The sequence below is a fragment of the Oncorhynchus clarkii genome, chromosome 14 (genome assembly GCF_045791955.1).
Source record: "Oncorhynchus clarkii lewisi isolate Uvic-CL-2024 chromosome 14, UVic_Ocla_1.0, whole genome shotgun sequence".
Taxonomy (NCBI): Eukaryota; Metazoa; Chordata; class Actinopteri; order Salmoniformes; family Salmonidae; genus Oncorhynchus; species Oncorhynchus clarkii.
Genome location: NC_092160.1, coordinates 23,921,016 through 23,941,344, shown reverse-complemented (window position 1 = coordinate 23,941,344; position 20,329 = coordinate 23,921,016). Strand labels below are relative to the sequence as shown.

The following is a 20,329-nucleotide window of genomic DNA, read 5'->3' as shown; positions in this document are numbered from 1 at the left end:
GGCATCACACATGAAGTGAGATATATCTTGATTGATTGGGCCAGTTACTTTACATTACTTTATTAAATGAAGCTTTAAAAGCACTGTACACATTAATCAACATTACTGTAAACATGTTAGTTTTAGCCAGCCAGCTAATTCTCAACTGTAGTTCCTGGGCAGATTATTAACATTAATTAAAATGACAATACAGACAGACAATGAGCACATGCAGAGCAGCACAGAATACAACAGGACAAGGAAACATATGACAACCAACCCTTAGCAGGCAGACAGACAAAAAGCAACCAAACAATACAAGAGACACATAACAAGGTATACAAAGCTCTCAAGCTATTTGGAAAAAAGTTCAGTTAATAGTTAGCTAATTTAAACCCCTTTCTCCCTTACAATGTTGCAACACGGGTGCAGGGGCTCCCAAATCAAAGTTCATGAAAGTGTATATATAAGTCGAGATTCAGGTTAGAGTTACTCACTTCACAGTGGAGACACTCAAACAGGTAAGATGTAATTACCTCAGCATTACAGTACTAGAACATCAAATAATAACTCTGAATCTGAAGAGTGTTGTCTCTGGTTAACGCTGTATTGTATCTGTAGATATCTGAGGACAAAAAACACCTTATCAGTCACACTAAAGGCCATTGAACCCAGTTGCCAGAGGTAAGTGCTTTCTCTCTCAAGTAAAATCTAGCCATTTAAAAAAAGAAAAATTATTCCAATTATATAATATAATTTATATTTGCATAACTTATACAAAATGGCTTTGGAGTATGATGACTCTACTTACTCTATCTAACTTCATCAAATATTTGACAAGCATTGAAAATTTATTTTTCCTTGTTTGACATAAAATACTGTAAAATCACCAGGAAATCATCTAAAACTAATTTAAATATATGACACCTGTTCATAAGTATTCCCACGCATTTAAAAAAAAAAAAAAAACCTTTATTTAACTAGGCAAGTCAGTTAAGAACAAATTCTTATTTTCAATGACGGCCTAGGAACAGTGGGTTAACTGCCTGTTCAGGGGCAGAACGACAGATTTGTACCTTGTCCGCTCAGGGGTTTGAACTTGCAACCTTCCAGTTACTAGTCCAACAATGGAACCATTAGGCTACCCTGCCTATATGTCATTGTATGACAATGTAATCAAGGTCTGAAATTATTCTGTTCTTCTCAAAATACTGTACTATATCTGTTTGGGATTATTGCTGTCAATTTGCAGGGAACAAATGATTTATTTTCCAGCCCCCTGACCATCCGAAAAATCGGACCATGGCTGAATGTAATTGGGGACCCCTGGCTTATGGTCTACACTGGTACAGTAATTCATAGTAATAGTAATAAACTTGTGATAGTCTAACTTACCCCTCCTGTTTCTCCATTTAGTTGATGCCATGGGGTTCCAGAGGGCTTTCCTGTTCCTGGTGTTGATGTGTGCCACAGTGATGGTACACAGTCAACCGGACGACATCAGCCGTCGTTATACACACTTCCTCCGACAGCACGTCAAGGGGGATATGACAATACAGAAGTGTCAGGGTGTGATGGGCTACTTGGAGTTGACTGAGCCTGATAGCGCAAATTGCAAAGTAAAAAACACATTCATTAAAGCCAATTCAAATCAGGTCAGGGCCATTTGTACTGGGGGTGGCACACCTATGGGCAACAGTCTGTTTGAAAGCAATAATCGCTTCCCTGTAGTCATATGTAAGCACAAGTGTAAAAAGAAAACGCTATGTCAACACACTCATCCCCGATGTGAATATGAGGGTTCTTTGTCCACCAGGAAAGTTGTCATTGCTTGTGAACGAGAATGGCCAGTGCACTATGGCGACGATATACTTATTGTCTAATTTAGCAGATTGCTATGAACTGGTTCTCTGAAATAAATAATAATATGCCTAATTTGACACCTGAATTACCGTATCCTGTTTTGTTTTTCACTATGATGACAACACATTACTGGGGATTTTGGACCAATCTTCCTAGTTGTATAAATTGATTAGTGTCCATTGATCTGGAAACAATGAATTATCTGAAAGAATGACCAAAATACGTCTCAGGGTTTGATTACATTTCAGTCAGTTTTAGTCTTTGAAGGGGGCATACATGATTGTTGGATATTTATGTCAAGGCTTGCTTAATTTATAGGCCATAGTCCCATATTACAGTAATGCTTAACTAGACAGTAAACAAATGAAGCTAATTTCCAAACAAAAGAACAGAAGTGTAACCATAACCTTTGAACTCTCTTGTTTTCTACCACGAACTGAAATAAAATTCCAGATTAGGTTTAAGTTTGTTTGATATAGATTTTTCACCAAATCTCCTAATACTTTTTAAATGTTTTATTATTAACCAAAAAACAGCTTGAAATACTGTATAGAGAATTGCTAACAAGATGTCTCACAATTTGGTTTCATAAAGTTAGAAAGTCACATGCATACCATAAAATATTGTTAAAATGTTTGAGCCAAACAGTATTTTCAACCAGAGGAAATCCCATTGTTTACATATAGATTTCAATAGGCTTTGTGTGTGGCGCTCCCACATAAAGCGGTTGCTTAATTTTCATGTGTATTTCTGCTGTCATTCCAGGTTCAAGTTTGACATGACTAAATTAGCTGAAGTTGGCTATCTATAGCTATCAAGTTACAATAATGTTATCCAGACTCTATAGCAAGCATTTTATGTAGAAAGGACGACCAGTCCTTTCGGAACTAAGGAAAAATAATACGACTGGAGGTGTGTTCGTAAATTCAATCAGGAGTGCGAGAGTGCACTCAGAGTGCGCTCTGTGCGTTCGGAAATTCAGAGTGTTGTCAGATTGTCCTTTCTTAAATTCAGAGCGGATCGCTCTCTGAGAGTTCAGAGCGCTCACTGACTCTCTGGCTGAGGAGTAGGGTTGATAGGAGCGTTCTGACAGTCAAGCACGCAAGCTAACTGGCTAAAGTTGGCTAGCTTGCTAGGTACTTCCAGACACAACTGGTTAGAACTGGTTAGGGTGTTTCCATGTTATCCAGAACATTAGTTTCCTGAGGGGGAATAGACTCTTCATGACTGTATTGGTGTGTTTGGACCATTCTTGGTGTGTTTGGCTCACATCAACACCATTATCCCAGAAACCCTAGACCCACTCCAATTTGCATACCGCCCAAACAGATCCACAGATGATGCAATCTCTTTTGCACTCCACACTGCCCTTTTCCACCTGCAAAAAGGAACACTTATGTGAGAATGCTATTCATTGATTACAGCTCAGCATTCAACACCATAGTACCCTCAAAGCTCATCGCTAAGCTAAGGATCCTGGGGCTAAACACCTCCCTCCAACTGGATCCTGGACTTCCTGACGGGCCGCCCCCAGGTGATGAGGGTAGGTACAGTTGAAGTCGGAAGTTTACATACACCTTCGCCAAATACATTTAAACTTAGTTTTTCACAATTCCTGACATTTAATCCTAGTAAACAAATCCCTGTTTTAGGTCAGTTAGGATCACCACTTTATTTTAAGAATGTGAAATAATAATAGTAGAAAGAATGATTTATTTCAGCTTTTATTTCTTTCATCACATTCCCAGAAGGTAATTAGTATTTGGTAGGATTGCCTTTAAATTGTTTAACTTGGGTCAAATGTTTCAGGTAGACTTCCACAAGCTTCCCACAATCAGTTGGGTGAATTTTGGCCCATTCCTCCTGACAGAGCTGGTGTAACTGAGTCAGGTTTGTAGGCCTCCTTGCTCGCACACACTTTTTCAGTTCTGCCCACAAATTTTCTATAGGATTGAGGTCAGGGCTTTGTGATGGCCACTCCAATACCTTGACTTTGTTGTCCTTAAGCCATTTTGTCACAACTTTGGAAATATGCTTGGGGTCATTGTCCATTTGGAAGACCCATTTGCGACCAAGATTTAACTTCCTGACTGATGTCTTGAGATGTTGCTTCAGTATACCCACATCATTTTCTATTCTCATGATGCCATATATTTTGTGAAATGCACCAGTCCCTCCTGCAGCAAAGCACCCCCACAACATGATGCTGCCACCCCTGTGCTTCACGGTTGGGATGGTGTACTTCGGCTTGCAAGCCTCCACCTTTTTCCTCCAAACATAACAATGGTCATTATGGCCAAACAGTTCTATTATTATTTCATCAGACCAGAGGACATTTCTCCAAAAAGTACAATAGTTGTCCCCATGTGCAGTTGCAAACCGTAGTCTGGCTTTTTTTATGGTGGTTTTGGAGCAGTGGCTTCTTCTTTGCTGAGTGGCCTTTTAGGTTATGTCGATGTAGGACTCATTTTACTGTGGATATAGATACTTTTCTACCTGTTTTCTCCAACATCTTCACAAGTACCTTTGCTGTTGTTCTGGGATTGATTTGCACTTTTCACACCAAAGTACGTTCATCTTTAGGAGACAGAACGTGTCTCCTTCCTGAGCGGAATGACGGCTGCGTGGTCCCATGGTGTTTATACTTGCGTACTATTGTTTGTACAGATGATCGTGGTACTTTCGGGCACTTGGAAATTGCTCCCAAGGATGAACCAGACTTGTGGAGGTCTACAATTTTTTTTCTGAGGTCTTGGCTGATTTCTTTTGATTTTCCCATGATGTCAAGCAAAGAGGCACTGAGTTTGAAGGTAGGCCTTGAAATACATCCACATGTACACCTCCAATTGACTCAAATGATGTCAATTAGCCTATCAGAAGCTTCTAAAGCCATTACATAATTTTCTGGAATTTTATAAGCTGTTTAAAGGCACAGTCAACTTAGTGTATGTAAACTTCTGACCCACTGGAATTGTGATACAGTTAAGTTAAATAATCTGTCTGTAAACATTACTTGTGTCATGCACAAAGTAGATGACCTAACTGACTTGCCAAAACTATAGTTATTTAATAAGAATATTGTGGCGTGGTTTAATGACCGTTTTAATGAATCCAACCTAAGTGCAAGTAAACTTCCAACTTCAACTGTAATTGAAGACATCGATGGAGTGGTTTGTGCAAGTCGATTGACCTGTATGGTGGACGGACAAAAGAAGTTCACGTCATCCATGCTACTGTTCTTTGATTTAGAGTCTCTCCTTCTCATATAAAGTTATGATTCATGAGATACCCTGTGAGCCTTTGTGTCAAGTGTGTGCAGAAGGGAAGAACATCGTATGCCAGACGAAGGGAAATGCTGCAAATGTGGAGGTGAACATGCGCTTGAATTCTTAGAGTGCCCTAGTGAAGGACAATGAGGTGGCAAGGGTGAGGAGTGTTTAGCGTGTCTTCTATCCGGAGGTGGTGAGAAAATTGGAAGGATCGAGTGGCGGCGAAGAAGCAATGGTAGTAGAGCCACCACGGCCAGTGAAAGTTTCTTATCAACGGAGGGATAGTAAAATGCTACATGTTAAAAAGGTGGACTTCGTATTATTTATTGCAATGGCCATAAACTGTACCGCAGTCAGAGAAGTCGAAGAAAATTGGAATCATTGTGTATGCTGCTGAACGTTTTTGGGTCTTCGTGATTACCAGTTATTAAAAAAAATAAAAAAAATAAGTTGATGTTTTATTTTGTATGATGTCGTTTTCCCCCTTTCCTGGAATGTTTTTGAAGTTTCTTATTGAATACCCCGACCAGCTGGTGGTGGTAATGCACCATTAACATTGGATGCCAACCGTTGTTAAACCCCATCGAAGAAGTGTTCTGGGCTTTGACTTGAGCAGAGAAAGTCTCTGTGGGAATCGGGCCCCTATGCAAGTGGCCATGTGTTATGTGATCGCACTAACCCAGTGTCTGCAGGACGAGAAGTCTTACTGGTGTAACAGTGTTGCTTCCATCCCTCTCCTCGCCCCTAACAGGGCTCGAACCAGGGACCCTCTGCACATCATCATTGGTACAACGCACATCTAGGAACTTTAGCTCCGCCAAGTAATGGATGTGATTTTTCCTGTACTCCTTCAGTTTGATGGCGTTTGCTGTCTCAACTAAATACTGTAAAGTAACTTCAGTTTGATGGGTTGATGGTGTGTTTGCAGGTGAGGCTGACAGGGTCATATTCCTCTCAGTAATGGTAGGACTGCTCCTGCTGGCTCTATTAGGCTTTCTGCTGTGGATGGTAACACAATGTGGAATACATACTGTGGAAGCCAGATGAGGTTGGTGGGAGGAGCTATAGGACTGACTCCTTGAATGTATTAATGGAGCACAAACGCTTCAAACATGGAAAACACGTTTGACTCCGTTCAATTGAGTCCATGCCATTATTCCATTACAATGAGCCCATCCTGCTATAGCTCCTCCCACCAGCCTCTGGTGGAAGCTGAATATTGAAATGTCTGATATTTTGTTTTGCGTTTACCCCAACTACAAATAAAGTTGTCTATTTTATCCTGTTGTAGTGCAGATGCATCAAGTACCCTGTGGCTAAGACGTACCACATCATGCATAAGAACACAGAGGAAAAGTCACCCCATTAGAGACTCCTCTTTGGTTCCGTCTGCATAGGCACAGGAACTTTTATACACTTCAATACAATTGATTGAACAAAATGGTGAAAAGCTCATTTTAAGATTGTGTACTGTGTGGGCTAAACTCATGACTATGATTACATTTCCATTATTAGCAGCATCTAGGCTGTCCACTTTGAAGAGCTGAGACAGAAAGGCTATATAAGGAATGGAACATATATGACCAGGGCCTGCTACCATTATAACCTATACAGCTGTCAGATGTGGGCGTTAACAAGCAGGAACTGAGATGGAAAGATAATGTTGGAGAAAGGTCAAGGGAAGCTATTTCATATAGTGTGTATATTTGTTATGCAAAGATGGAATACTATAAAGGCTATGTGATATGAGAATGTAACTTTTTCCATGGAATTGCTCGGCTCTGTTACTCTGTAATAGAGTCTGAATCTACAAGTTCCGGTATCTGTGCAAATATTTTACTCAATATTTTTCCACAACAGTATGTACACCAATGTTCACAAGCTTAGCAACTCTTTTGAGGAGCACCCCCCCCCCCAATATACATAATTTCATGGTTTTCCCTTTTTTAACTTGTTTGTTTTTTAATGGTTGTATTGATGTCATACTGTACCTGTGAATCTGTCTGACTGCCATGTGGATATTAATACAAATGTGAGCTTGAACATTAGATCCACTGGTAGCAATAATAAAGTTACCAGAAGAGACTTGAATTCTGAAAACAGTAAAAATGAATTTACAGGCACAACATTTTCTTGACAGTTTAATGAAACAGAGTAGTCTATTTCCCAAAATTGTTACATCTTAAAGTTGTACTGACTATCCTTTTCCAGAAATGGAATGTGGTATCTTATATGGGAGTGTTGATATGAGGTTATAGTGGTTCCACTAACAGACTAGAAACCAAACGTTTTTTGAATAAAAACAAATCACCATCCAGTGACCACTCATTAATTTGAATTGTGCACTTTGATAGTCAAAAGCATCTATCATTGTTTATTTTAATAATGACGTTTCATTAATAAACAGTCAAAATCCATATTTAGACCTGGCGTACGTAACCACTCCCACACAGATTTTACTATCCTAACATACAAGGTTAAGAACCTTAGGAAACATACAATCCCATCAAACAAGGGATCCTGCAATTCGTCATTAAAACAAGAAAAAAAAAGAAAAGTGTACTTGAATGTTCCCTATACATTGTTATTCTATTAACCATCTTTACTTTTCTATTACACTTCTCTTCTTACACACTTTCATTTCCTTTTCAACCTCTCGTCTTTTGAATCAAGTCGATCTGTCTCTACTTTGTAGAGCTTTTTTCTATTATGTTGAGACTTGAGCATCGTTGGCTACTCTTTCTCATCTTTAACCAGTCTTGTGTCAAATCAGTTTTATTGACGTTCCCAGTGAAACATTCACTTTCTCTCAACCCTCGCTGTTGTGTTAGTAAATGAGACATTTAGGAAAGAATTGTCTGAGGTACATTTAACGTGGAAGTTCTTTAGGGTTAAGACACTCACCACACCTCCATTATACACTTTTATCAATCACACATTTCTTTAACACTCAGAGCTCATTCAACCAAGCGGCCATTGGGCTTTTGTTGATTTTTAGAAAAGTTCATACAAAAGTTTAAAGACTAAGAGCACCATTTTGTAACATCTGTCAACACCCCATTCCTTTTTTTTTAACCTAAGCCTTACTCAAACAATACAAAACCACACACACACGCTGCTCCAACCGATCATGAGTCTCAGATCTCTCCACAGAAGATCTCAAGGGAAAATTTGGACGAAGGCTAGTCCAGTGGTTCTCAAATATCCCTGGTTAATATCCCTGGTTAATATCCCACCTTCAAACAAAGACGCATGAAATGCTTGTCCAGCGGTGTGGTGAGGAGAAATGATTCAGTAAAAATGCTATTCTTTTTTCAATTGTTTCAAGGACATGTTATTGTAAGCTTTCTGACAGACAGTGCAACATAATCCTCTCCTTCATGCACTGCTCCCATAAAAAATAAAAAACCATTGACTTGCTTTTAGTGTTATTTACGCATCAGTTTGTCTGTTTTGAAGGAGTCCTAAGCTTGTGATAAGCAACCGATTCCACAATGAAGTGGTAATTGATGAACAATGAAATGGACATTAACTTCACAACATGCCAATGTTTACAAGGAGGTTGTCATCTGAGATGCACATTCCATAGAAACCAGCAGACATAGGGGACCTTCAGGACTTGGGGGAAATACTGCCCCTAACACTTCCAATCAATTCCTGCATCAACATAAAACAACACTTATATCAATAAATACAAAAATACAAATAAACTGAATAAATTAGAAATCACCTCAGGGCAGGCTCCACAAAATGGTGGCATGCTCTAAGCACATTCCTAGTAAGACCCTGACCTTACCGTTTATCTTTTCTTTCACTACAAGTTATACCTTCCTCATCTGACTAAAGTATGTGGAGGCTTTAACATTTATTTGTAATTTTATTGCTGAGTGGACAGTGCTTGTGTCTATTTCTATGGGCACAAGCACTGTCCATGACACAAACTGTTCACACCCCTCTAGTTGCCAAAGAACATTTTTGCTATTTTAAAGCTCATTTCCTGTTATTTTACACATTGTTCCACAGGTTGGAGAGAAAATGTTGCAGTTTTAAAGCTAATTACCTGCAATTCTACACATTTTGTTCATGTAATACCTGAGGGACTCAAACATTATGACAAATTCAATGGGCTAAAAAAACATTAGCTGACATGGGTTAGTTCAGGGCTGCTCAACCCTCTTCCTTGAGATCTACCCTCCTGTGGGTTCAGTCTAACCCTAATTTAACACACCTGATTCTACTAATTAGCTGCTCAACAAGACCTTAACTAGCTTAATCAGATACGCAAAATTAGGGTTGGACTGGAAACCTACAGGACAATAGATCTCCAGGAAGAGGATTGGGCAGCCCTGGGTTAGTTGATCTGCAACTTGCACCCCACAGTTTGGGAACCATTGGGATAGCCAATCATAGGAAATGTAATTTCCCTTGTGCTTGAATACATTTTCCACAAGGAGATTATTTTGTGCTGGATTCATGCACATTTTAGATTCAACTCCTCTCTTTCTCCTCTACAATAAGCAAACGTATTTACTGTCATTGTGCTGATGATTAAATAGGCACACTACATCCCTCCTCAACCCAACCTCAGCTGGGTCGTATTCAATAGGCACCAAACAGAAGAAACTGCCTGAAACAAGGTGTGATTGCCTGGATTTATCCATTAAGAAATGCTTATTTTCATTTTGTGTTTCAAAAAGTTTTTTTCATTAGCTGCCATAATGAACACAACCCTGAGCTTCAGGCTGTAGTAACTGGTTATCTCCAAAAGGGGGCGACAGTGACCATAACTGATAACCAAAACAAAACCGCCAGTGAGAAGAAGGCTGGCCGGCTGACAGCTGAGATGGACTGTCCCTTGCTCCTGTTCCACTTTGATCCGGTTCGGTCTCTGACCCGAGGGGGCTTGATGGGTGTCTGGGGGTTAAGTGGGGGCTTACTGTAGGGAGGGGAGTAGGGCCTGTAGCCAGGCCAATCATCACTGTACCTCTCCCCTCCGCCGCCTGATCCACTGCCCTCTTCGACCTCACCTTCAGGGAGAGACATGATATCAGACAGGCAGACAAAGGGCAGTTAAAGAGTGCAAATGCTGGGGGGACAGTAGAAATAGGATTAGAAAGGGGATGACGAACCAGTCATAATATTCATGTTGGGTGGGTGGTGGGGGGGGGGACTTACTGTCCATGAAGTCAGTGTCCTGTCCAGCCTGTGCATGTTTCAGTCTGTTGTTGGCTACTCTGAGCTCCATGATGAGCTGTCTGGTCCTCACGTCTGGCCTGGCCATGTCCACCTCTACCTCTGGGTTATTGAGCTGACTCATCAGCCCATCGCCTGTCACGTCAGGGAGGTACCTGATACACACACACACATCAAAATGACATAGCAACAGCACTGAAACTAATATCAATATGATAACAAAAACACTAAATATCAGTATGATACATTCTTAGTTACCTGCTCGCATACACAAATCCCCATCTTCTCTCTCCCTTGGACTAACATCCTCCTCGACCTTTACATCTGTCTCTTATCAAACACCCTCCTCCCCCTGGTCTGTCCATTCCACCCTCACACCCACCTCCCCCTGGTCTGTCCATTCCACACTCACACCCACCTCCCCCTGGTCTGTCCATTCCACCCTCACACCCACCTCCCCCTGGTCTGTCCATTCCACCCTCACACCCACCTCCCCCTGGTCCGTCCATTCCACCCTCACACCCACCTCCCCCTGGTCCGTCCATTCCACCCTCACCCTGGTCCGTCCATTCCACCCTCACACCCACCTCCCCCTGGTCTGTCCATTCCACCCTCACACCCACCTCCCCCTGGTCCGTCCATTCCACCCTCACACCCACCTCCCCCTGGTCTGTCCATTCCACCCTCACACCCACCTCCCCCTGGTCTGTCCATTCCGCCCTCACACCCACCTCGCCCTGGTCCGTCCATTCCACCCTCACACCCACCTCCCCCTGGTCCGTCCATTCCACCCTCACACCCACCTCCCCCTGGTCCGTCCATTCCACCCTCACACCCACCTCCCCCTGGTCTGTCCATTCCAGCAGCGGTCCTCGTTGGTGACGTCGGCGGCCACGTTCTTGTCGTTGCAGATGGTGTGTGGGAGGGACACCCAGAAGCCCCGCATGGGCCGCAGTCGCTCCTTCAGCTCTGACACCTGGAGGCAGGCGGACGGAAACTGGTTGATGCAGGCTGTAAAGTAAACCCTTATATAGCTGTTGAACATATGGAGGTGGGAAGCTCATTTTAGCCACGTCCTCGTCATCAAACAAACTAGAATGTACTGTATATAAATGGCTGTTGGTATGGCTGTTGTTGAACACATGGACAGAGAGAGCTAACATGGGCATAAACTACAAAAATAATTGTCTTGAATATTAATTGCAGGTAAAAACTCATCTTTTCCTCTCCATCTCCTCTCCCCCCCTCTCCTCTTTCCTCCCCCCTTCTCTTTCCTCTCACACCTCACTCTCCTTTTTCCTCCTCTCCTGATCTTCCCTCATCTCCTACCAGTCGGTCCAGGTTGGTGCCTGTAGCAGTGGTGGGCTTCTCCTCAGGGCTGAACGTACGGAAGGGTCTCCTGTTGCCCCCTGACTCCTTGGGGGAGCGCCGAGAACGGCCCGGGGCCAGTCTGGGACTCCCACAGCCCTGGAACACCTAGAGCCAAACCACAGAGATAAAGCTATACATCAATATCGATGCATCTCTGCAACAATAAGGGTGAAACATGGATTTAAGAAAAAATAGCATCCCAACATTATCACATACGTTAATAATGGTAGACAGTGGATACTTAAATTAAGAACAATATATGAAGAATAATATGATAACTAGTGAAATTGCACTATGCAGTTTTTACAGGTGCTTACACAATTTGATCAAGCAAAACAAAAGGGGTTTTGGACCCAAAATGGTCTTCCATGGGCAGTAATACAACTGTTAAACATTAAGTCTTGTTTCAACCTAGGATGACAGCCGATGTGCATCTTATCAGCCATTCTATTATCTATATTCTATGTACATTCTATGATCTATATTCTATTGCACTGTGGATGTATAGCACATTCTTTTAATATCCCTCCATCCCCTCCTCCTCCCTCCATCCCTGCCTTAGTGGAGGTGGCGATGCTGTTCTCCTGCATGTGCATGATGGCCTCGGACACTTTAACAGAGATGGAGTCTGCAGCCAGCTCCATGTTAAAGGGCCCCTCCAGCTTCTCAGATACTTGATACAGAGCATCTGACAGAGTAGAGTGAGAGAGATGAAAGATGGAACATTGAATAAAAGTGTGAAAACAGAAGGATGAAGGTAGGAAAGGGAAGAGATATAATAAGAAAGATATACGTTTTGTTTTTATGATGGGTGCAATGTTCAAAACTTTAGATAGAAATGCAATGTATAGAATAGACATGACTCATTTATTCTGTAGAATAGAAATGTGAGTAGGTTCTATACAGTACATTTCTACATGCATCATGTTTAACATCCCACTCTACCGAATCAGCCCAACAAAAGCCACCCACACCCTCCCTAATACCCGCCTCCAATCTCCACTCACCAATGAAATTGTTCCACTCAGTGTCCAGATCGGCTGTATTGGCCAGGCAGCCCTTCATCACGTTGAGGCAGAGGGCGTGGCAGGGGCGCAGGGAGGGCATGCCTCGACACAATGGGCAGTACCACTGACGCATCAGGGCACGCACACACCCTGCACCAGCACTCAACTGGAGGAGGAGACGAAGAGCAGAAGGTGTAGGATGTTAGGGAGATCAACGGAACCACTAAAAGCAGACCAATAGAAGACAGATTATTATTCTTAATATAAGTGCACGGCCACATACACACAGTGTACCTTTGCTGCCTTGTTGACAATGTCACGGCCTGTGGCCAAGCCTTGAACCAGTGCTCTGGCTGCAATGAATGCCCTGGACACCTGAATGAAAGAGAGATCAGCTAATAACTTCTGACACAAATCTACTCTACTGTATATCAATGCACTCAGTTAATTGTTTTCAAATAGTTCTCTCTAATACGATCGCCTATGTGTTACTGTAACGTTATCGTTGAGTTTCAGTGGTGATTTAAATGACTTCTTTTGTTAATTATGGTGACAAACATTACAAATCAGACCAACTTAGAGGGATAATTCAATCAAATTCCAAAATAACATATTGGTTTTCTTACCCTGTAAGCAGTCTATGGTCAAGGTAATACCAGTCTATGCTTTGGTTTTGTTAACCCAAATTCCAAAATAACATATTGGTTTTCTTACCCTGTAAGCAGTCTAGGGTCAAGGTAATACCAGTCTATGCTTTGGTTTTGTTAACCCAAATTCCAAAATAACATATTGGTTTTCTTACCCTGTAAGCAGTCTAGGGTCAAGGTAATACCAGTCTATGCTTTGGTTTTGTTAACCCAAATTCCAAAATAACATATTGGTTTTCTTACCCTGTAAGCAGTCTAGGGTCAAGGTAATACCAGTCTATGCTTTGGTTTTGTTAACCCAAATTCCAAAATAACATATTGGTTTTCTTACCCTGTAAGCAGTCTATGGTCAAGGTAATACCAGTCTATGCTTTGGTTTTGTTAACCCAAATTCCAAAATAACATATTGGTTTTCTTACCCTGTAAGCAGTCTATGGTCAAGGTAATACCAGTCTATGCTTTGGTTTTGTTAACCCAAATTCCAAAATAACATATTGGTTTTCTTACCCTGTAAGCAGTCTAGGGTCAAGGTAATACCAGTCTATGCTTTGGTTTTGTTAACCCAAATTCCAAAATAACATATTGGTTTTCTTACCCTGTAAGCAGTCTAGGGTCAAGGTAATACCAGTCTATGCTTTGGTTTTGTTAACCCAAATTCCAAAATAACATATTGGTTTTCTTACCCTGTAAGCAGTCTAGGGTCAAGGTAATACCAGTCTATGCTTTGGTTTTGTTAACCCAAATTCCAAAATAACATATTGGTTTTCTTACCCTGTAAGCAGTCTATGGTCAAGGTAATACCAGTCTATGCTTTGGTTTTGTTAACCCAAATTCCAAAATGACATATTGGTAAACTATGCCTTTAATATGATAAAATATGAATGATGTTAGTTTTCAGTTGATATACCAACCAAGTCTGCCTGACCTGTAAGCCTAGTTTCCGGGGCAGGTCCCCAAAGGGCTGCAGCTGCTCTGCATGTTTGTTGACACACTCCAGGTACTCGTCACTGAACTGGTACTGGGGGTTGACCAGAGAGAAGACCCGCTCTACCAGTCTGGACCAGAACTCTGACAGCACCTCCGTCAGGCTCACACTGCCCCCTGTAGACAAAAGAGGGAAAACATTTAGCAAAATAAATGGAAAATGTGCATTTCTTGTTGGATAAGTCCAAGTACTCATTCCCTGTTTCAGTCAGTTTGGTGCCCCATGAAAATGTCCCTAGGTTAGGTCAGTCTGTTTCTACTTGTTCAGACATGTTGTTGTCGTCTTGTCAAACAAGGCAAAGATGTAGCATTGTCGAACTGATGAGATGGTGAGGGAAATGTACCATAGTGACACAAGTACACAAATCCAAAGTCCAACAAGAGAGGAGAGAGAGAGAACGCTGTCCCCACTAACCTGAGTAGTATCGACGGAGCTCCACAAACAGCTCCTGGAAGACATTGGCGTTCTGGGTGAAGAGGCGCCCGTAGGTCTTAGTAAACATCTGATTCATGGACTTTTCAGACAAGTCTATGAGCTCCCTGAAGAACTCTGAGAGAAGAGAGGAAGGAATGAGACGGTCAAAAGCACAAGTTGTTGTGATTCAGTGGTTGCACTGGCAGTTAGAATAAGAATAAGCTAGCTATGACTAGCTGATCCCCACTATAGGATATTAGTCTAGAAATAAAGGTACTTTTAGCCCTCTCAATAGAGAACATTTTACATACCACTCCTCAATGTTATTGTCATTTTACATCACATTATTTACAGTGTTTCCTTATGCATCCTTATTATGACTGGATTTGCATTCCAGCTCACCGTCAAACTTGCGGTGCCTCTGTGTGAAAGTGGTGTGAAGGAACTGGCTGGTGTCGTCGATGGCCGACAGGAAGTCCGTCTCACTCTGGTGGGCCAGCGTTTCCTCCATCTGACTGGAGCAGCAGGTGTAGTCCTGGGGACACAGACGCAGATGCTCGCCTGGACCAATAGAAAAACAGACAGGGTCAGATGCGAGCCAATCACAGACTTGGACAAGAGGTGTGTGGGCATATTGAGGTGTTCATCTGAACCAACGGTAAAACAAGACGGGATCAGATATGAACCAATCAGAGACTGGGACAAGAGGCTTGTGTGGGCATATTGAGGTGTTCACCAGAACCAACGGTAAAACAAGACGGGATCAGATACGAGCCAATCAGAGACAAGAGGTGTGGGTAGATGCACTAATGGTGAAGACCAAAGGATACAGCAGCGCTTGCTTTGACATCAGCACTGTGAAGTCAACTTATGGTTATGGTTTAGGGGAGACATTTAGGCTACCTCAAAGAAATCAGTATTTTTACCTCCTTTAGAGATAGTATGAAATGAGAGGGGGAGACGTAGAAAGAAGGGCTGATTCGCACCCACACTGACGGTGATGCATATGTGCTTGATGCGACCACGTTCCCTGCTAGACCATCCTCAGAAACAGGTTTCTTCACAAAATGACTTACCACCACTGCATATAAATGAGCAATGTATTAGGGCTTTGGTGATGATAACAGTGTAGCAATATTTTTTTACATGGATTTTTTTTTCTTTAAATGAAGAAGACCAAACTCTTTGGTCCTTTAAAAACCTGCTCCATGTAAAATATTGTGTGCTATATCTTGGAAAGTAAATAAATGTGGATGACAACATTTTTGTTTTTGTTTCCATTTTTGTTTCCAACATTAGGGCTGTTTTCCTAAAGAAGTTAAGTCCACTTTGTGTTTTGTTTCCTTGCCACGATACTAACAAGTATCCCCCAGCCCTACAATGTATCATATGAGAAATACCACATTATCAACAACTGATTCTACCTTTATTGGAAAATGTCAATTACCCTTCATTGTGTCATGCTACCATGATTTTTCAAATCATTTCAATATAATAGCTCACAAAGTAGGCCTACCGTGTTCATTCATTGAACGTCTTATCAGTTTAGAACACCCACCAACTCTACCAATGTGGCAGTGGTTCTTCTGATCAGGCAGATATCCTTCTTCTTAATCCGTCTGTCATTAATAGAGCCTTATTAAACATAAAGTAGTAATTGAAAATGGGCATTTATAAAGATGAATTATTAAAACACAATCCAGGGGGAGCATCCCAAATGGCACACTATTCCCTATATAGTGCACTACTTTCGACCAGGACACATAGGGAAATATGGAATAGGGAGCCATTTGGGACGTAACCCATGTCTTTGTTCACCAATACCCAGGTTGGACTTAACATGACCGGCGGTAATGATATGCAAACATTAACGACCATTAACAAGTTGCCGATCTCCAATGTCTCAACGTGGGTGGAAAAAACATCTTATTGAGGCAAACATAATATTACTTCATGATACCGACACCTGATTATTTTTCCTCTGAAAAACTTGGAGTGAGGATCCAAACTCCAACCTTTTATTTTTGGCTCTAGGTTTGATTTCTCCTCTGTCGCTCATTACCAGCCCTCTCTCATTCCTCCAATTCTACTCTCCCTCTCATCATCCCTCCTTCTCTCAGCCATCTGCTCCCCTGGCCCACGGGACAAGAAGAGCCAAGACCCAGACAGAGATAACCAGACACACAATCAATATTGCAGTTCCCACATTCAGCAATCACATATAGCCTACAGTCAAACAAACCCTCATACGTGCAAAGCAGTACAACAAAATCAACATTTGCAACCCAAATGACACTTTAAAAAGGGGCAATCAGCAGTTGCTACATACATTTTTGAACTTATAAATTAATTATATATACCCATTGAAGAAGAATATAACTTAGAAATGCCTCATGAGCTTTGTTCAACTGTCATACCCCATCAGAACCAAAAATACACTACATGAACAAAAGTATGTGGACACCGGCTGGTCGAACATCTAATTCCAAAATCATGGGCATTAATATGGAAGTGGTCCCCCTTTGCTGCTATAACAGCCCACTCTTCTGGGAAGGCTTTCCACTAGATGTTGGAACATTGCTGCAGGGACTTGCTTCCATTCAGCCACAAGGGCATTAGTGAGTTCGGGCACTGATGTTGGGCGATTAGGCATTCGGGCAGGTAATTTTCTCCTGGCATCCCGAATTTGTCAGTCGGACTGCCAGATGGTGAAGCGTGACTCATCACTCCAGAGAACGTGTTTCCACTGCTCCAGAGTCCAATGGCGGCAAGCTTTATACCAATCCAGGTGACGCTTGGCATTGCGCATGGTGATCTTAGGCTTAGGCTGCTAGGCCATGGAAACCCATTTCATGGATCTCCTGGCAAACAGTTATTGTGCTGACGTTGCTTCCAGAGGCAGTTTGGAACTCGGTGGTGAGAGTGTTGCAACCAAGGACTGACGATTTTTACGCGATCCAGCACTCGGCGGTCCTGTTCTGTGAGCTTGTGTGGCCTACTACTTCACTACTGAGCCGTTGTTGCTCCTAGACGTTTCTACTTCACAATAACAGCACTTACAGTTGACCGCTGCAGCTCTAGCAGGGCAAAAATTTGACAAACTTACTGGTTGGAATTATATCCACTTTGATTGTCACTGAGCTCTTCAGGAAGGCCATTCTACTGCCAATGTCTGTTTATGGAGATTGCATGGCTGTGTGCTCATTTTTATACACCTGTCAGCAATGTGTGTGGCTGAAATAGCTGAATCCACTAATTAGAAGGGGTGTCCACATACTTTTGTGTGTGTGTAATTTTATATAAAAGCTTATTTTACTCCAACTTTTGTAAACAAATCAAATGTAAACAAAGACTATACAGCCTCAAAACATGGTTAAAACTATAATTTAGATATCATTGATGGTCAGTCCTTGCATCCATAGCTCTGTGTATGAATTTGGGAGTGATTACATTTCTCCAGCTCCTTCCCTCAGATTTTTGCGGAAACAGGGGCGGGGGTTGGGAACCTTTTGTTATTGTTTCTACTGCGGATTGCCGCTTTAAAATATCCACAGCTCACTATCTTTGTCTGTCTGTTCTCTCACTTGAGCTCTCACACACACCCCTTGACAATGTCCCATGACAATGCAACAACTAACAGCAGTTCTCAAGTGTCACAAGCACAAAACACTAATTATAATAAAAGCAGTCTTCAAAAAAAGAAAAAAGTTGATAATGATCATTTTCTTTCAGTCATTCCCAGATCAGTCTAAAACAGCCATACTAATTAGGGGCGAGGCTCTTTGTTACACACCGGTGTTAGCAATTTACTCATCCCATAAATAAGCCTTCCTGACAGACAAACCTATTAATGCTCAATTTCGGTTTATTCAGCAGTTTCTATCACATGGCATATTATCCAAGCAGTCTCTCAAACCCTTCATGTTGTGTAAAATAACCTATAGCCTACGTTTGATGATTATTTTAAATCAATAACCACCAGTTTACCTTGAATAGCCCGTCTTACCGGAGATTTGAGTCAGCGGGGCAGTGTTCGTACTGTAGCCCTTCTCTGCGTACACATGCCGTGTCTCCGAGCAACTCCTACCCGCTGTTACCGGGCCCCAAGTCCATGACAGGGCAGCCAGCGTGCAGAGCAACACCAGGGGGTACTTCTGAACATATAACCGGGAAACCATCTTCCACTGTCACTCACGGTAAATAGGCGAATTAATGGTTGACAAAATATTGGCGACCAGGCAGCTCAAAAATGACAAAAGAAACGAGAAACTAAGACAAATAATTCCATAGATTTTTCGAGGAATTTATCTCCAGTTCCCAATTTTGTCTGTGAAAAGAAACACAACTTCCAAAGATCAACTAGTCTATATTTTTCCAGAAGGAAAAAAAAATCTATCGACAATTGGTCTGGGTGCCGTGAATAAATGAGCGCCTGGTTTGTCGGATGCTCAGGTCCCACCCGGTGTCTTCTCCATCCCTTGTCTAGCTCTCTGCTTCAGAACAATGAGCCGTGCAGCACGAGGGTGGCCGCAAGGGGTGAGGTGCGGCCATAGGGGGGCTGTTATAGCAGAGCCACCGCAAGGTCCTAAATTCGCAACCGCCTGACTGAACTATTATTTGGAGCCACTACAACCCCATGCGAAAAATGAATCACCCTTTTCTACATAATAAAAATACCACACAATCTATTGCAGGCACACAATTTAAATAGACTAGAATCAAAATCTCGCTGTTTTGAGATTTTTATGAGTTCATTGACTTGCTTTCCTTGAAGAATAATTAATCCTGTATTTGCATTTCTGAAGGTCACATGCAAAATAATGTTGTCCAGCCACCAGAATGTTTTGCAAATTGGGTATGTCATACAAGATGCAACTGTTTCCATGGCCAGCAAGTAGATCTATTTACCGAAAAATCCATTGGCTAATGCAAACAGGCTTTTCCATTGAATTGTTCTTTTTTTAAAATTATTATTAATTGCTTAATTAGAGTAACAAACCAACGCAAATGTGATCAGCAGTCCTGTACTAACACTGGCCCATTAAATGTCAATTGAGAGCTATATTACCTCTTTCATGATAATTTGAGCCCTATGGGCCCCCAGAATGCAGATGTAGCCTATTGTGAGAAAAACATAATACCCAAAGATGATTCCATCTTCAACATGAACATTCGGCATTCATAGTGTTGTACATTAAATGTTATAATCAAAGTAGCTAACACGTGACCTGGTATGAGCCAGTGATCATAGGCCTACAATCCAGTCTACCACAGTGTTGACCTGGCCTGGGCCTTTTTTATTACACTTGATTGAATGGAGGAAAACATATTTTAGGTCTGGTAAAGACCTGCAAAAGGGGTACACTTGTGTGTGTTTTCATGCCAGCACTGCCTGTGGAACAGATGTTACTTTTCAACCACCCCCAGGCATTCTTTGCCTTATTCTGTTATTGATCAGTATTGGTGAGGGTAAATAGGCTATATGGATGTAGGCAGTGGGTAATTTAGAGCAGTAATAATTTTAAGTAATTTTGCAGACACTCTTATTGAGAGCAACATACAGTAGTGAGTGCATACATTGTTGTACTGGTCCCCCATTGG

At 41.8% G+C, this 20,329-nt stretch overlaps 2 protein-coding genes across 3 annotated transcripts; one reads left to right on the top strand and one right to left on the bottom strand.

Moving 5' to 3' along the window:
- Positions 1 to 438: 438 nt before the first annotated feature.
- On the top strand, positions 439 to 7,668 carry LOC139366434 (ribonuclease-like 3). Of its 2 annotated transcripts, XR_011626760.1 has the most exons (4): positions 475 to 500; positions 601 to 663; positions 1,396 to 4,223; positions 6,664 to 7,668. XR_011626760.1 is itself a non-coding variant. In XM_071103914.1 (3 exons), the coding sequence occupies exon 3, from the start codon at positions 1,404 to 1,406 to the stop codon at positions 1,860 to 1,862; it is 459 nt and encodes a 152-aa protein (XP_070960015.1). In that variant the 5' UTR covers positions 439 to 500; positions 601 to 663; positions 1,396 to 1,403; the 3' UTR covers positions 1,863 to 1,927. The 2 variants fall into 2 exon arrangements, 1 of the variants encoding a protein (XP_070960015.1); XM_071103914.1 differs by lacking the exon at positions 6,664 to 7,668 and having other exon boundaries at positions 439 to 500; positions 1,396 to 1,927.
- LOC139366433 (glypican 2) lies at positions 7,240 to 19,233 on the bottom strand. The gene is made up of 11 exons (XM_071103913.1): positions 18,735 to 19,233; positions 15,131 to 15,289; positions 14,729 to 14,863; positions 14,255 to 14,430; positions 12,977 to 13,057; positions 12,683 to 12,848; positions 12,233 to 12,363; positions 11,634 to 11,780; positions 11,144 to 11,280; positions 10,287 to 10,459; positions 7,240 to 10,138 (listed from the first exon to the last, which is right to left on the bottom strand). The coding sequence occupies exons 1-11, from the start codon at positions 18,904 to 18,906 to the stop codon at positions 9,867 to 9,869; spliced, it is 1,749 nt and encodes a 582-aa protein (XP_070960014.1). The 5' UTR covers positions 18,907 to 19,233; the 3' UTR covers positions 7,240 to 9,866.
- Between the last annotated feature and the right edge of the window lie 1,096 nt (positions 19,234 to 20,329).

Bases quoted from the DNA above. Each gene is read 5' to 3' on its own strand.
- LOC139366434 (XM_071103914.1), top strand. From the start codon at position 1,404: ATGGGGTTCCAGAGGGCTTTCCTGTTCCTGGTGTTGATGTGTGCCACA.
- LOC139366433 (XM_071103913.1), bottom strand. From the start codon at position 18,906: ATGGTTTCCCGGTTATATGTTCAGAAGTACCCCCTGGTGTTGCTCTGC. The intron at 12,849-12,976 runs GTACACTGTGTG...CTCCTCCTCCAG, and splicing joins TTGTCAACAAGGCAGCAAAG to TTGAGTGCTGGTGCAGGGTG. The intron at 10,139-10,286 runs GTAAGTCCCCCC...CTCTCCCTGAAG, and splicing joins GGACACTGACTTCATGGACA to GTGAGGTCGAAGAGGGCAGT.